The following is a 17,562-nucleotide window of genomic DNA, read 5'->3' on the forward strand; positions in this document are numbered from 1 at the left end:
TTTTCTTAGTGTTACTCCTACTCCTACACCTGTAAAAACCTCTTACTCCTTTACTCGTTACTCCTACTCCCCAGCCTGGGGGAAAGCCCCAGCTGCTTTGCAAGGCTGGTATGTGTGTGTGTATAATGTCTCTCTTGGCCTCCCAGTCTCTTCCTCAGTGCAATATAATAATAAAAAAAAATGGTGTTTGCATGTACAATAAACGGTGTGCCCATGCCATACGCTATGTGCACCATTTTATCACTCCCCGCTTGCCATCCACAAAGGACCACGACCATGGATTTCAAAGACTGCGAATTGGGAGGGATGAGTATACTTTATTTTTCTGTGGAAAATTTCTCATACCTCTATGTTGATCTATAGTTATCTGGGCTGTTGTACTAGTCATGTCAGACAGGTTATGTGCAGAACATGAACCTCTATAAGATGCTTTATACTCTTTTTTTCCCTCTCAACTTGAAACGGAACTGGTAAGTGACACAGAGGGTCTAAATACCCTAAAGGCACCCAGTCCTATCTGATCTTGGAAGCTAAGCAGGGCCAGCCCTGGTTAGTCCTTGGATGGGAGGCTATCAATAGATACCATAGTGCTGTAGGCTATATCATCCGCATCTCCTAGAAACACCAGGGACCAGCAGAGAGACTCTGGAGGCACAGGAGCCCAGCTGCTGAGGGCAAGGCAGACAAGCAGCTCTTTAAAAAGCTGCCTTGCCACCCCAAGAACCATCACCTGCCTTTCCCAGAAACACTAGGGACCAGCAAAGACTCTGGAGGCACAGGAGCCCAGCTATCCCCCCCACCCATTGTATCTAGATTGTAATGTTTTAAGATTGTGTATCGTTTATATTGTTTTTAGGAGTAAGATAGGGAATTGAGAATGGGGATTATTTTCTATTTTACTTGTTTTATTTGTTTATTGCTATGTAATTTGCTTTGTTAATTTTATTGCTGCTGTGAATTACTATGTATTTTTGCTATTTATTGCTATTTGTGAACTGCTTTGTTATTTTATTGTTATTGTTTATTTGCTTTGTACTTTATTGTTGTCATTTGCGCTGATTCCTTGTGATTGGGTGGGCTATAAATTATTATTATTATTATTATTATTATTATTATTATTATTTCAGAGAAAGGAACTTGCAAAACCACTTCTGAGAATTCCTTCCAATAGAAAACCCTAAGAAATTTAGGGATCACCACAGGTCAAGAGGTGACTTTCTGTGGCCCCCAAGGCCCACTAGGATAAAAAAAATCCAAAAGAATTTTTGCCCCAAAATGTCATCAAACACCTTCTGGGGGGTGGGCATTTTTTTAAAAAAGGCTTCTCCTGGGCCATTAAAAAAAAGGAGAAAGTGCCAAAAAAATGTGAGGAATTGCCCTTCGCACCCCCAAGTGTGTTTGTGGGCATTTGGGAGACAAAAATGGTTTGTTTGCAAGAGTTGGGGAGAAGGTGTGACCCAAGTTTTCTTGGGGAGGCTAATCAAGCCCTTCCACAGATGCCCACCCATGCTCTAGTACTTGCACCCTCGTGGAACAAGTAATGATTGTGCTGCTAGAGTTATTGTGTGCCCTCAAGTTGTTTCCGACTTATGGCAACGCTATCACGGGACTTTGGGGCATGATTTGTTCAGAGGAGGTTTGCCACTGCCTTCCTCCAAAGGCTGTGAGAGAATGGCTTGCCTAAGGTCACCTAGGTTTCAGTGAGTGAGCAGGGATTCAAACCCTGGTCTTCTGGAGTCCTGGTCCAACACTCAAAACAACCACAGCACCCTGGCTCTCAATTCATTTGCAATTACAGTTGGCTCTCCACATTTGCAGCTTTGACTTTTGCGGATTTGATTATTTGCGGTTTTGATTAATATGCTCTCTCTAGAAATCCCTAGATCCTGCAACGCAACTCTGACAGAAGGTGCCCATAGAGCTGTGCTGGAGAACCTAGACGTTCCTAGAGAAAACACTTCTCTAGGCATTTGTAGGTCCTTCACCTTCAGCATGTTTCTATGACCAAATTTTGGTAGATGGTGCCCACAGAGTTGCACTGCACAACCTGGAGATTCCTAGAGAGGTGTTCTCTCAGGTAAAAAGTGTATTTTTATTTGCAGTTTTTTCCACATTCACGGGGATGCTTCACCCCTAACCCCAGCAAATGTGGATAGACCACAGTAAATGAAACTGCCAGTTTTGATTACAGTGGACCCTTGTTATCCGCTGGGGTTTGGTTCCAGGAACCCCCGTGAATAACAAAATCCGTGTATGCTCAAGTCCCATTAAATACAATGACGTAGCAAAATGGTGTCCCTTATATAAAATAGAAAAATCAAGGTTTGATACTTGAAATTTACCATATATACTCGATTATAATTATACTTATGTATAAGTTGAGGGCAAATTTGGGGACCAAAATTATGGATTTTGCTATGACCCATTGATAAGTCAAGGGTAAAATTTAGGGGCACATAGTAAAGGCTCTAAAAGATGAAGCAAAGCAAAACAATGTCAAAGAATTTACAAAATTCCAGCAGACATAACTCTTTGTGCTTACTCTTAAGGCTGGATGAATGAGAGTAGAGGGGGTCAGTGCTTCCAGGGCAGATTACACTCTTGCTTTTGACCAGGGGATGATTCCTTCTTTTAAAGAAGATTTAAGATACAGTACTTACATTGACCCATGGATGAGCCGACTCAGGGTTTTGGAGTCAATTTTTGACCTAAATTTCTAGACTTATACAAGAGTATATACAGTATACCTTTTTTGAATATTTTCAAGCCGTGGATGCTTGAATCTGTGTATAAAAAATCTGTGTATAAGGAGGGCCAACTGTACTTTGGAGAAACAAGGAAGTAAAGATCAAGTGAAATCTTGAACTGTAGCAGAAACTAACTTCTGTTGCAGAGGCTTTGAGCTAGAAGTGTAATTACATATTTTGAACAAACTATCTTCCAAACTCTGGGTACCTGGTAGCGCGATGCCACTTCTCTATCCCATCAGAGGAACATTTGGCAGATGCATCACATGCTCCTGGGATGGGGAGGAAGCAGCCCCTGCAAAGCAGATAAGCCCTAAAAGATATAACAGCTCACAAGTGACCAAAAGATGGCAGGGAAAATGGATACACATGCTTTGTCAGATTATGTCAGATTTATGTCAAGGCCTATTCAACACCCGGTGGAGATTATGGTATGCTTTAGTGCTTTATGTCTCACAGCAGAAATGCCAAAAATGATTTCTGGCTCTGTCAGGAAGGAAATCATTGGAAGTTAAGCAAAAACTCTGGTTCAGTTGCTGCACTTTGACTCCTCCTCCTCCTCCACACCCTCCATCCTCAGCCTGCACTTCTTGTTGTGTTCGGCCAACATATTGCTCTACGTGTCATTCATCGTATCAGGATGAGAACAGATCTGCAGTGTACAGGCATGATGTATAATACCTATTTTACATGAGAAGAACCTAAGGTGATAAAAGCTTAGTAGGAATAACTCACTGTAGCACAGCGATTACAAGGAGAGCTGAGCTCGGTTCTACCAGGTCCTCCAAGACCAGCAAATCAACTTCTACAGGATTTCCAGCAGTAACAGGCATAATGATGCACTTTATGGGCTACACATTCAATTCCAGGTTTTAATACAAGGGTGGGCATGGAGAGGCTCTCCAGATATTACTAGACTGCAAATCCCAGCAGCCCTAACCAGCACAGACAAGAGCGAGGCATGCTGTGAGTTGTAATCTAAGTCTCTCAAGGTTTAACACCGCATCCATAATTTCTCCCCTCCACAGTGATGCACAAAATGCAGCCTCTGCCTTGCTAGTTTGTTGGAAAGTTTGTTTTCAAGCAAGTCCTCCAAACTGAATCATAGAATCGTAGAGTTGGAAGAGACCACTAGGGCCATCCAGTCCAACCCCCTGCCCTGCAGGAAATCCAAATCAAAGCATCCCTGACAGATGGCCATCCAGCCTCTGTTTAAAGACCTCCAAGGAAGGAGACTCTATCACCTTCCGAGGGAATGCATTCCACTGTCAAACAGCCCTTACTGTCAGGAAGTTCCTCCTAATGTTCAGGTGGAATCTCTTTTCCTGTAGCTTGCATCCATTGTTCCGGGTCCTGTTCTCTGGAGCAGCAGAAAACAAGCTTGCTCCCTCCTCAATATGACATCCTTTCAAATATTTAAACAGGGCTATCATGTCACCTCTTAACCTTCTTTTCTCCAGGCTAAACATCCCCAGCTCCCTAAGTCGTTCCTCATAGGGCATGGTTTCCAGACCCTTCACCATTTTTGTCGCCCTCCTTTGGACACATGGCTCCAGTTTCTCAATGTCCTTTCTGAATTGTGGCGCCCAGAACTGGACACAATATTCTAGGTGGGGCCTGACCAAAGCAGAATACAGTGGCACTATTACTTCTCTTGATCTAGACACTATACTTCTATTGATGCAGCCTAAAATAGCATTGGCCTTTTTAGCTGCCGCATCACACTGTTCACTCATGTTCAACTTGTGGTCTACTTGGACTCCTAGATCCCTTTCACACGTAGTTTCATTCAGCCAGGTGTCACCCATCCTATATCTGTGCATTTTATTTTTCCGCCCTAAGTGCAACACCTTACATTTCTCTGTGTTGAATTTCATTTTGTTAGCTTTGGCCCAGCTTTCTAGTCTATTCAGGTCATTTTGAATCTTGATCCTGTCCTCTGGGGTATTAGCTATTCCCCCTAATTTGGTGTCATCTGCAAATTTGATAAGTATGCTCCCAATTCTGTCATCCAGGTCATTGATAAAGATGTTGAATAGCACTGGGCCCAGGACAGAGCCCTGTGGGACCCCACTGGTCACTTCTCTCCAGGATGAAAAGGAGCCATTGTTGAGCACCCTTTGGGTTCGGCCGGTCAACCAATTACAGATCCATTTAACAGTTACTTTGTCTAGCCCACATTTTACAAGCTTGTTTGCAAGAATGTCATGGGAAACCTTGTCAAAGGCCTTACTGAAATCAAGATATACTATATCCACAGCATTCCCTTCATCTACCAAGCTGGTAATTTTATCAAAGAAAGAGATTAGGTTTGTCTGGCATGACTTGTTTCTCTGAAACCCATGTTGACTTTTTGTGATGATGGCATTGCCTTCTAGATGTTCACAGACTCTCTGTTTAATAATCTGCTCCAGAATCTTTCCTAGAACTGATGTCAGACTAATTGGACGATAATTGTTGGGATCCTCTTTTTTCCCCTTTTTGAAGATGGGGACAACGTTTGCCCTCCTCCAGTCTGCTGGGATCTCTCCTGTTCTCCAGGAGTTTTCAAATATGATTGCCAATGGCTCCGATATTACTTTTGCCAGTTCTTTTAATACCCTTGGATGGAGTTCATCTGGTCCCGGAGACTTAAATTCATTTAGATTAATAAGGTGTTCCTCTACTATCTCTTTACTTATTCTGTGCTGAAATTCCCCTATTCTGTCCTCTGCTCCATTATCCTCAGGTTGAGCACCGTTTGCCTTTTCTGAGAAGACTGAGGCAAAGAAGGTGTTGAGTAATTCTGCCTTTTCTCTATCTCCTGTTAACATTTTGCCATCCTCTCGACGCAGTGGCCCTACCATTTCCTTCTTCTTACTTTTGCTGCGGACATATCCAAAAAAGCCCTTTTTGTTGTCTTTAACCTCTCTAGCAAGCCTGAGTTCATTCTGCGCTTTAGCTTTTCTGACTTTACCCCTACACATGCCTGCTATTTCTTTGAATTCCTTTTTCGTGATTTCCCCCTTTTTCCATTTCTTATACATGTTCCGTTTCAAACTTAGCTCGGTTGAAAGTTCCTTAGTCATCCATCCTGGTTTCTTTAGACACCTCCCGTTTTTCTTTCTCACTGGAACTGTTTGAAATTGTGCCTTCAGTATCTCCCTTTTGAGAAAGTCCCATCCGTTCTGAACTCCTTTATCTTTTAGTATTTCTGACCATGGAATCACCCTCAATACTTCTCTAAGTTTACTGAAATCCGCTCTCCTAAAGTCTAGGATGCGTGTCTGACTCTGCCTGGCTTCTCCTTTCCACTGTATTACAAACTCCAGGAGAACATGGTCACTTCCACCTAATGATCCCACCACTTGCACCCCATTAACCAAGTCATCCTTGTTGGTTAGGATCAGATCTAAAATAGCTGACCCCCTTGTTGCCTCTTCCACCTTTTGGACCATGAAATTGTCTTCCAGGCAAGTGAGGAATTTGCTAGACCTTGAGGATTTTGCTGAGTTTGACTTCCAGCAAATATCAGGATAGTTGAAGTCGCCCATCACTACTACATCTCTCTTTTCTGACTGTGTGGTCATCTGTTCTAGAAAGACATCATCAAATTCCTCAGTCTGACTTGGGGGTCTGTAGTAGACTCCCACCGTAACACCCTTGTTGTTTCCCTCCCCTTTGATTCTTATCCAGATGCTCTCCACCTGGCTTCCATGATTGATGTCCAGGATCTCTTCACTGGTGTAAATATCTCTGACATATAGTGCTATTCCTCCTCCTTTCTTAAGACAAGTTCTCTTACTGTTTGGAAAGTCTCAGCAAGAGCACATGCTATCTGAGGCTTATTTCTATTCCGTAACAGTGAGCTACCTTGAAATTACATACTGGCATTAAGAAGCAGAAATCTCTGCATTAAGAACCTGAAGGAGAAATAGGGAAAGACTGCTAAGACTGCTAAGACACAAACACTGGCTAGCCAAACAAAAGCTGGGGAAAGCTTTACACTAAGGAATGGAAGGGAGGAATGTGATATTCTAATATTTCTGATTTAATGCTTTCATATTTGTTTTCAATTATATGCTGCATCAGTTTTGTCATTTAACACTTAATGGTATACTTCCCAGAGCTGCAACAGTAGCATTTTAAAAAGAATGCAAAGAGCAATTTGCACCAGTTTTATACAAGTTTCTTACATCCTAAGAAAGCCAATGGTGCTACAGTAGTTACTTTTCCTGCAATATATTTGGGGAATGCATGATGAAGTAGACGTAAGACTACAAACATTTATGCTACCAACTTTTTTTTCTTAGTGTCAAAGGTGCCAGCAGATGCCTCTTCATACTTCCCAGCTTTTTTTATTTGTGTGTTTGTTTTACCCTCATTCTAAGTGACTGAAAATCTCTCCTGAAGTTATGTTGCTGGCCATAAGCAGGTTTAAGATAAATGTGCTGGCATTTTTAGTGTTGTTCTTTTACTTTTGGTCTTGCCCATCACTGGGATGTGGTCCTTAACCTCCCAAATTGAATTTCGCCTTCTGAACAACCATCCCATCAAGTTTTTGGGCTGGCTGCTACTTCTGGGTACAGAAAATAGCTCACATCATTGAATATAATGGGACTTAAGCATCCAAAGATTTTGGTATCCATAAGGTGCCCTGAAACTAACCCCAGCAAATATTAAGGACCCATTATATTCGGGCAAGGATTCATACACTGGTCTCCCAGAGTACCAGTCCAATGCTCAAACCACTATATCACACTGGCTTTTGGACATTGGGCACCTTTAGCACTGTGCAAATAGGCCAGGGCAACTACGTTGGATTTCACCAGTGAATAAGTGACCATATATTGGGCACCAAGGCCATGAGCATCCCTGTTAACATAACAATTAGCATCCTCCAAGTCAAAAGTGAGATAGAAGGCTCTGTGTTTTTGTTATGTTTTGGGGAAAGACTGGCTGCACTTAAGCTGTATTTATACAATAGCATTCAGCATTTACATTTCTATACTGCTTCATAATGAACTCAACACTCTCTAAGCAGTTTACAATCTGTAAGCCGACTGCCCCCAACAAGCTGGGTATTCCTTTTACTGACCTACGAAAGAATGAAAGGCTGAGTCAACCTTGGAGGCCTCTGCAAAAGCTTATACACTACTTGCACAACTATTTTTACTTCAGCATCATGTCCCAAAAGGATTCTGGGCACAACCTGCACACAACTAAGGCTAAATTAATTTCTTCTTATTCTAGCCTTAGGGCAGGAAATCTGAATATAGCAGTCTAGGCTGAAATGCATAAATGAAGTTCAGTCAGGACAAAATACTTTTTTCTCCTGTTCTGCTACTAAGTACTATGGACGAGCATGCCAGTGCTAGATTGAAAAATAAAACCTTCCACCATTTCCAGATGGAAAAGAAAATTATGGCAAGGTTTAAAAGAGTGAATCAGGTGAGAAAACGAACGCTTAACTCTCTTATTACACTGAAGAGGTCTTTTTAATTATATCCATTAAAATATGATTAGGTTTAAAAATAAAAGGAGAACCAAATATGAGAACGTGTTATGCCGATTTTACTCTTCAAAATTAATGTTGCTGAAACTTTCTATTTTAGTTCCAAGAAATGTCAAGTAGAAATAGCAAGCTGCCCTTCAAATGGGGGGGGGGGGGGAGAGTCTGAGTATCCAAGACTTTAGAAAGAATCATTCTCAAATGGTTCCTTAGCTATAAAGAATCACATTCTTTCATTTAAATCCATTTTTAAAAATTCATTTTAATTTCAATTAAAACCTGGCTCAAAAAGGATTTAACAGAAACATAAGTGTAACAGCTTACAATTGATGGCAAGCATCCTGTTAGTAACAAGCGCATAAGTAAGTAGCACCACAAATGTGGGGCAAACTATTTGCCATTGTGCAACTGCCATATTCTGCTGACAACAGTAGAAACAGAGCTGTGCAATATAGTAATCCTGTGCATGCGAATTCGCCAAGTCATTGACCTGTGTTGCACAATGTTGCTATTCTGTATGGGGGTTCTTGGCTCAGCCATGAAAGCCCCTGGGTGACCTTGGGCAAGACACAGGCTCTCAGCCTCAGGGGAAGGCAATGGCAAACCTCCTCTGAACAAATCTGGCCAAGAAAATTCTATGATAGGTTCCCCTTTGTGGGCGCCATAAATCGGAAACAATTTGAAGGCACACAACAATAACGACAACAACAACAGTGGGGGGTTGCATAAAGCTGGCATAGCACACCTGCGCAAGCAGATATTTATTGTGAGGCAATGTCAGATTGCAGCCATAGTCTTTTAACACTAAACCATGACTATTTGTCACACACACGGTCAATCTGGTTTGCTACACACACATGCCAGTTTCAGCCTCTGAATCACCTGGATGCTAAACCCTCTTTGTGTACAAAAGGAGAAATTTAAAAGATTCCAAAACCTAGTTTGATACATTGGATTGTGAGCAATCTACATTTAGCACAAGCCATCATTTGCTATTATTAATAGGTACAGTTTACTCTGGACAAAATACTGAACAATGGTTTATTATAAATAGAAGCCCCCGACAAGACTAACTTTTCAAGACTAAACAGCAAAATAATGTTGGGCAGGGAGAGATCCCAGCAATTACTCCTCAATTTCTCTCTTAGCTCAAAAATGACAAATTACTGAGTTGGAACGTATCTCAGGTCTAGCTAGGACAGATTTCTGTTTGTGACTACCAGCCAAACATACCAGCAAAATAAACTAATGCAACAATGACAATAAACTACTTTCCCACTCCCCATTTATTTATTTATTTATTTATTTTATATGCCACATTTCTCCTGGACTGAGACCCAAGGTGGCTCATGAAAAGAATCAGCAAAAACCTAACAATACAATTTTGAGCACAATGAAACATCATCACTTTAAAACAACTGATTACAAACAATATAAAACCATTAAAAGCACACAAAAGTTTAAAAATAAAGCACGCACACACAAACACCATGAAAAGGCATCCTGCTAGCAAATACAGTGGGCCCTTAGTATCCACTGAAGTATGGTTCCAGGAACTCCCATGGATATCAAAATCCATGGATGTTCTCTTCCCATTAACTATAATGGCATAGTAAGATGGCGTCCTTTATATATGCAAAATAGCAAAATCAAGTTTTGCTTTTTGGAATTTATATATTTTTAAAATATTTTCAAGCCATGTATGCTTGAATCTGTGGATAAAAAAATCCATGGATACAGAGGGCTGACTGTACACATCAAATGTCTGCTTGATGAAAAATGTCTTTGTCTACTGGCAAAAGGAAAGCAAGGAGGGGACCAGTCTATCCTCCGGTAGGAGGGAATAACGAAGAGTGGGAGTAGCCACTGAGAAAGCCCTCTCCCATGTCCTCACCGAAGGAACCTGCAATGGTGGCAGGATTGAGAAAATCCCCTCCTCTGTGTATCTTAAGATGAAGCAGTTTCATTTAGGGAGATAAGGTCTTTCAGGCAGTCTGGACCTAAGCCATTCAGAGCTTTATGGGTCATGGCCAGCAATCTGAATTGTGCCCGAAAACAAACAGGTAGCCAGTGAAATTGTTTTAACAAGGGAGTTTTATGCTCCCTGTAACTAGCCCCAGTCAGTTTTCTGGCTACGGATGTTTGGACCTGCAGAAGCTTCCAAACAGTTTCCAAAGGTAACCCCACTTAGACTGAATCCACACTGCAGAAATAATCCAGTTTGACACCACTTTAACTGTCCTGGCTTAATGCTAGGGAATTCTGGAAAGTGTAGTTTTGTGAGACATTTAGTCTTTTCTATCAGAGAGCTCTGATGCCACAACAAACTACAGTTCCCAGGATTTCCTACCACTGAGCCATGACAATTAAACAGTGTTAAACTGGATTATTTCTGCAGTTTGGATTGATCCTATGAGTATATTAAAGAAATACAAATGGGATATAATCAAGGGATATATTACTACAGCCGGATCGGGCTTCTCAAAATGGGCACAGCAAATGCACTCTCCAGACCACAATGGTTTCCAGTATAGGTTCCCCCCCCACCATCCATAGTAACTAACTGACCACTGACAGATATCTCTTAGTCTGAGGGTTTGCCACAAAAGGTGGGTTAGCAGTAAATAAAATATTAATAGGAATGTCATTGGCTTGCCTCATCTATTGTCAGGGTGCTGCAACAACAATGAAAGGCACAGACATAAACAGACATACCCCTTTACAAGACTGAAAACAGGGAGACATGCATTTTCCCATCCAAAGGAAACTAGTGGTATTGCAAAGAAATAAAGAAGTGTTCACACCTAAAACCAAGCTTTTTAGCCAAGCATACCTCACCTGATATGAATACCCCCCTGATATGAATGACATGCCCTATCTATGTATGATCCCTGCCTTGTTATTGTATGATGCTATTGTTATTGTATGATGTTGGATATTTTATTATTTTTAGCTGCTTTTAATTGAATTTTCATGTAAACACTCTGTGTTTTTATTTAGTCTGTAACCCCGCTTCGATCCACCAGGAGAGGCGGGGAAACATAAATAAATTTTATTATTATTTTTATTATTATTAAATACCCTAGAGGTACCAAATTCCATCTGAACTTCAAAGCTAATCAGGATCAGCCCTGGTTAGCACTTAAATGGGAGACTGCCAAGGAATACCAGGTGCTGTGGGCTATATTTCAGAGGAAGCAACTGGCAAAACCACCTCTGAGGATTCCTTGCCTAAGACAACCCTATGAAATTCATGTTGTCGCTATAAGTATACAAGCGACTTGAAGGCGCATGCACAGACATGCACACCATCGTGCACATTTTTGTAATGGCTCACCATGGGGCAGCCAAAGAATGGGAAGGAAAAGATCCCCAGACAGTCCCAAGAGGAAATAAGGCTCTCTGCCAAGAAAAGCCACAAGGAAATTCCACCTGCACCTCTGGTTATAAGTGAGATTTCTTTGCTGACAATAAAAATCGAAACGTAGCAATCACAAAAACACTCAGTTCTAAGTTGTAACTATATATGCAGGCAAATCTGCATAACTATCATGTTACTATTAACTGAATCCAGATTCAGAGTCTCAAAGGAGCAGGGACCAGGCAATCTGGAGCAACTGTGGGATAGATAATAGCACTGGGCAAGAAGCAGCAGAGACTAGAAAAAACTGCATTTGTGCTGCTTCCAAACCCTGGACTTTCAGTGTACAGCTTACCTTGTTTAGTCATTCAACATATTCTCGCTATATATGCCGGTGCCTTTCAGCATAGCCACAAGGGCTAGACATGTGTTCACTTTGCAATTCAATACGTAGATGGTCTGGATTGTAAAACTCTGGACTAGACAGCTGCATTATTCATAACAGAGCATCTATCACAGCTGCACACTCCAGCAACAAAGGGTACTAGAAAAGTCACATTCCAAAAGATAAATGAGGTGCTAAGGTGGGGAACAAACCTGGTGGGGCAGAATTGCTCAGGACATCCCTAACACAATGGGGACAAACCTCACAGGAAACCATCTGCAGTGCTTCCTAAAGCAGTGCCAGTTTCTTGTATGGGATGAGCAAGGAGAGAAAGTACTACTCTGTGCCCCACTTGATAATACCTGTGCCACCAAGAGGAGTGGTAGTACAATTTTAATAAACATGAACACTTAAAATTTCATAACTGAATAATTGGAGGGAAAGTCTCAGTCTAAACCTGATATATTATCAGACGGAGTTTATCCTCACCTTGCAAGCTCCTTAATTAAGTTTGCTATGCGTCTCTTGTCTTCAGGACATAAATCCTTTAGAGAAGCACTCTTCATTCCTCCTTTGTCAGGGACCTGAAAATTAAAATCAGCATTTTAAAAAGCAATCATTAACATGGAACGAGTATTTCTGAATCTACAATAGAAGTATTTCAAGCACCAGAAGCTGCATATTCAGCCCCAGACGAATTAAAAAATGAAGGAAACACACGTTTTTAGAATCAGCCACTGGGATAACTTCCCAAATTATGTGCCAGAGGATTCATCATTAACTTGTGCTTCTGAAGATAAGTTCCAGCTGGAAGGAGAGGTAAGAAGGGCTGAAACCTGTCAAGGGCCTTCTTTGAAGACACGGGGGGGGGGGGGGGGGAGAGCAGGGACGGAAAAGCAGCATCCAATTGTTTCATTTTTAATCTCTCACTGGTCAGCTAGTGGACAAAACATTGGAGTAGCCTTAGAGTAAGACTTTTTTCTTCCCCAGGTGGTCGTTATTTGCATAGGTATGCAAAGATCCACCTATACATTTTCCATTTAATCAATAATCCTAATATAATGTACTAATGTTAACATGGGCCTAAATATCCCAAAGGCAATTTGAAGGCACACATATACACTCTGAAACTGGGGAAGGCAACATCTGCCTAAATACCCTAAAAGCACCAGATCCCATCTGATCTTGGAAGCTAAGCAAGATCAACCTTGGTTAGTACTTGGATGGGAGGGTTCCAACAAATACCACGTGCTGCCAGCTACATTTCAGCGCGAAGAACAGGCAAAAACCACCTCTGAGTGAAATTCATGGGGGTTGCCATAAGTCAACAGGTGACTTGAAGGTCCGTTGTTGTTGTTGTCTTGCTTCAAATCAGTTCCAATTTATGCCAACCCTAAGGCAAACCTCTCAAAGTATTTTCTTGGTATGATCAAGGGAGGTTTGCCATTGCCTTCCCCTGAAGGTGAGAGAGTGTGACTTGTCCAAAGTCACTCAGTGAGGTTTTATGGTCGAACCCAAATTCGAACCCTGGTCTCCAGAGTCACAGTCCAACACTCAAACCACTATGCTACACTGGCACACACATTATTGTTAACATCTAGCTTCCATAAACAAGTTGCTAAATAGAAGCGCAGTATGGTTAACAATTTTAAAAAAATGTGCTGTCTATCATTACGCCTCTTAACTGGCTTTCTGGCGTGCCTTCATGTCATTTCCAAGTTACATCAACCCTAAGGAAAACCTACCACAATACTGAAGATCTGAAAATCGTATCCTCACTAGTAACTCTATGAATTGTAGAAACTGCATCCTCAGCAGTTTGCTGTATAACTGATGCTTAACATTCATTCCACAGTTCCATGACAAATCTAGGTTGATGCTGTTCAAAGAGGAAAAGTAGGCATCACAGCCCTGGCAATCTTCAAAGCTGATAGGCCTGATGTTATGCTTTCTTGACGCCACAACCCTGGTTTGCTACTGGAGTGCAAGTGCCACAGGAGACTAAAAGCACACAAAAAATTGGTGACCATAATAATCAGAAAGCGATTGCTGACCATAGTTTTGTCATTCCTCCTCCCTTAATAATTGCCTGGCATCTCACTGTATGTCCACAGGAGGGCAGCACTTCTGGACATCACAGTTCGCTCCAGCTCTTTGCTTGCAAGACAACAGCCAAGCCTTGAATTTTCCAGCATTTGTTTTTATTTTCATTATTTTCTTTTTCTCATTTCCCTTTCTAAATGTCTCTCAGACTTGTCTTTCACTAGTCACCATCAATCTATTAATCCTTCTTCATATTATTTCTTTTCGACTTGTGCATTTTTCTTTCCAAAGTTTGAAGATGGGCTTCCATTTGTAAAATGTTTTCACTACAGACTTAGCTTTAAGCCAGTATATAAGTCTATCCATTTCCATCCTATCCGCTAGCTTAATCAACCAAAAGGGTTAAAAATTAAGGGCTAAGTCATTCAACTAGAAAGAAAGGGAAAATTCTCAGCAGAACAAATTGTTAATGAGAAATTGTGACAAGTCTAGATGGGAAGTTATGACAAGCAACATTGAAAAGATGCAAAATGTAAATAATTATTTTATGTTAATGTTGGTGGATATGACTATCTGCTTGTTTGTTTTATGTTTAATTTTTATGTAATTAAAAAGTTTATCTCAAAAAAATAATTTTCCAGCACTAACTGCATGTATGCCTTTAACTTGCTCAAAGCAACTTTCTCCCCGTACCAAGAGATGAATAACAGGAACAGAACAAAAACTACAGCATATCCATACAGCAAAGTACATTAACATCTGAAATCCACAAAACAGCGATACTTGTTTTGGACCAGCCAATAATGGTATTGGACCAACCAATATGTGTATTTTAATGGTTTTGCAATATTGTATTTTAACTGCTGGCTTTATGCATTTTCTTTTTTAAATGTTGTTTTGTGTTTTAACATGTTGTATCCTGCCTTGAGCCTTGAGGAGAGGCAGGACAGAAATTTAAAAATATTATTGTTGCTGCTGCTACTGTTTTATAGATTTTGTGGATGTTACTACACTTTGCTGTATGGCCAACAAGGCTGCCCCTGGATGAATTTTCTGTATGCGGAGATACCACATTTTAGCCATAAAAGGAGAATCCTAAAGAGGAAGCCAAGGGTCTGGGACTTAACTCATCAAGGTTTCTACCCCCAACAAAGATAATTTTTTCTTCAATTGGGATTTCATCTGACATCTTTTACCTAAACAGCACCCAAAAGTTTTCCAAATGCAACAACAGAGGCTTCCTAAGAAATTCTGTGTTCCCTGCTTAATAAAAGGGTGAGTAGCCACGCAAAAGACAGAGGCAGCTTGGATCTCAAAGGATGTATCTTTTCGTTTTCCTAATGGAGTTTCATTTCCTGGACTTTAAGACTCTTTGTCTCCAAGAGCACACATGGGGGTGTGTTTTGGCCCTTATTCAGGGCATAAATAGCAGCTAGATCTTGAACAGAAGTATAGCTCAAAATCTATCTTGAGATGCTTCTGATGTATAAGCGTCCACATGTGTATCACCACATCTTAGACAATCACGCCACCTTGAGTCCCAGTTTTGGCAAAAAGGCAGGATATACCGTAAATTCAGTTTTTTGTAATAATCATCTTCCATCATATAACAGAACTTTGGGAAGGGAGCGTGAGCAGAATTCAAGACACGCAAGTGTCCAAAAATGTGAGCTTCTTGCCTGCAAATTTGATCCTTCTATTTAATGGTTTAGCACATTTATTAGACCTGCAGCATTCATTTTTCCATGTCTGATAAAGTGGCCTCAATTTTTCTAATGCTTTGCCTTTTCCCCTGCGGTTATTCCAGCATTTCCCATCCACACAGCTCTTAACCCTACAGCAACTTTTAGTGGCGAAGCAAGCAATAAAGGCATTCTGATTCCAAATCAGTATAGATTCCTAGTAGCCTCACTATCCGAGGTAGCAAAAAACTACACACAGGATGATGGAATCACAGAATCTTAAGACATGGGGGAAAACTGGAAGGGAGTGAATAGGCTGGCCCAACTCCATCAGGGCTAGCCTGAAGATAGAGGCTCCTCCCTCCATTACTGTCATCCTTCGGCCTGGGAGGGAGTGAATAGGCAGGCCCAGCTCCATCAGGGCTAACCTGAAGAAGAAGAGCCCTCCCTCCAGTCCATCTGCCTTGGTCCAGGCCTCAGAGGGAGAGAAGAACCACTGCACTTCATCCCCTTCCCCACCACCATTCCCTTCTCCTTTTGTGTTGTGTCTTTTAGATTGTAAGGCTGAGGACAGGGAACCGTCTTATTAAAAATAATAATTGTAAGCCGCTCTGAGAGCCATTAGGGCTGAAGGGCGGGGTATAAATAACATAAATAATAATAATAATAATAATAATAATAAACAAAGGCCACCTAATCCAATTCCCTTCTATGCAGTAATACAGAAACAAAGCAATCCTAAAGATGACCATCCAGTCTCTGTTTAAAGACCCCCCAAAATGTGAGTCCACCACCTTTGGAAGCAGACTATTCCACTGTTAAACATCTCTTACAGTTAAAAAAAAGTCTTTCCTAATGTTTAGGTAGAATCATCCTTCTTGTGATTTATATGTTAAGTAAGTCAAAGTTATCTGCTTTTTTACTTTTTCAGTAGTCACCAACGTGTGTGTGTGTGTAACAAATCAGGATACGTATCCAAACATGAAGGGGGAACAACACACAGAGGGAGGGAAGGAGAAGGCCCAATGAAAAATCATCCCGATCAAGTATATTAATCCCAGCAGAAAAACACCATTAGCACTATTAGCATTACTATAACTGTTTGCCTGATACACTGCATACATTTCAACACTAATCATCCTCATGAGGGTGCCCTTGTCCACATCTCTCTCTGTTTCCCACACCCATTCACTCTCCTTACCTGCAGGCTACAGCTTCCTTACTGCCTTTATCCACCAACGACCATCGGCCATAGTTAAAACTGGACTTGCCACTTCATTTCCATAGACACAGGATTTTGAATCAGAATTGACATCCTGACAAACAAATAACTTATAAAGGTCTGTCCCTGCCTTTCCACTGCACCAAATGCATCTGAGGAACAAGACTTAAGTCTACAAAAGATCATGCTACCAACTTCTTTCTTTCAGTTAATCTCAAAGGTGCCAAAAGATCTTTTTACATACTATTAGCACTGACAGTATTGTAGGGGGCAAATTTTCCTTGGAAATGGAAAACAAGAAAAGGAGTTAAAACTCTCGTCCCTCCTCACCACTACAATTTGTTCAACCCCACTATTTTTAAAATTAAATGGCATAATGAATTCATACTAACATGCAATTTGGTCCTTAAGTATTGGGATTGGGAGGTCATACAGGCCTATTGCATGGTAATCCATCCAGAGGCGTAGTCAAGTAAGATTGAAAAGATAACCAGAAAGTCACTGAGGCAGACACATATTCTTAATCACTCATAAAGAGGTATATTCCTTAGATTCCAGACCTCACCTAGGCATTTGTCTCTCTGATTTGTACAAGGCATCTGAACTGCTTACTTCTATGGCAAAACCACAA

General features: G+C 41.1%; 1 protein-coding gene across 3 annotated transcripts in view; it reads right to left on the reverse strand.

Moving 5' to 3' along the window:
- KIAA1328 (KIAA1328 ortholog) overlaps positions 1–17,562 on the reverse strand; it is a 313,917-nt gene that overhangs the window by 276,115 nt on the left and 20,240 nt on the right. For all 3 annotated transcript variants that reach the window (XM_089497994.1, XM_089497995.1, XM_089497996.1), the window contains one exon: positions 12,474–12,568. In XM_089497994.1, the coding sequence (XP_089354120.1) occupies positions 12,474–12,568 (95 nt within the window). The remainder of the gene's footprint in view (positions 1–12,473; positions 12,569–17,562) is intronic.

The sequence above is a fragment of the Sceloporus occidentalis genome, unplaced genomic scaffold (genome assembly GCF_023333645.1).
Source record: "Sceloporus occidentalis isolate IW3139 unplaced genomic scaffold, rSceOcc1.0.p SCAF_1, whole genome shotgun sequence".
Lineage (NCBI taxonomy): Eukaryota > Metazoa > Chordata > Lepidosauria > Squamata > Phrynosomatidae > Sceloporus > Sceloporus occidentalis.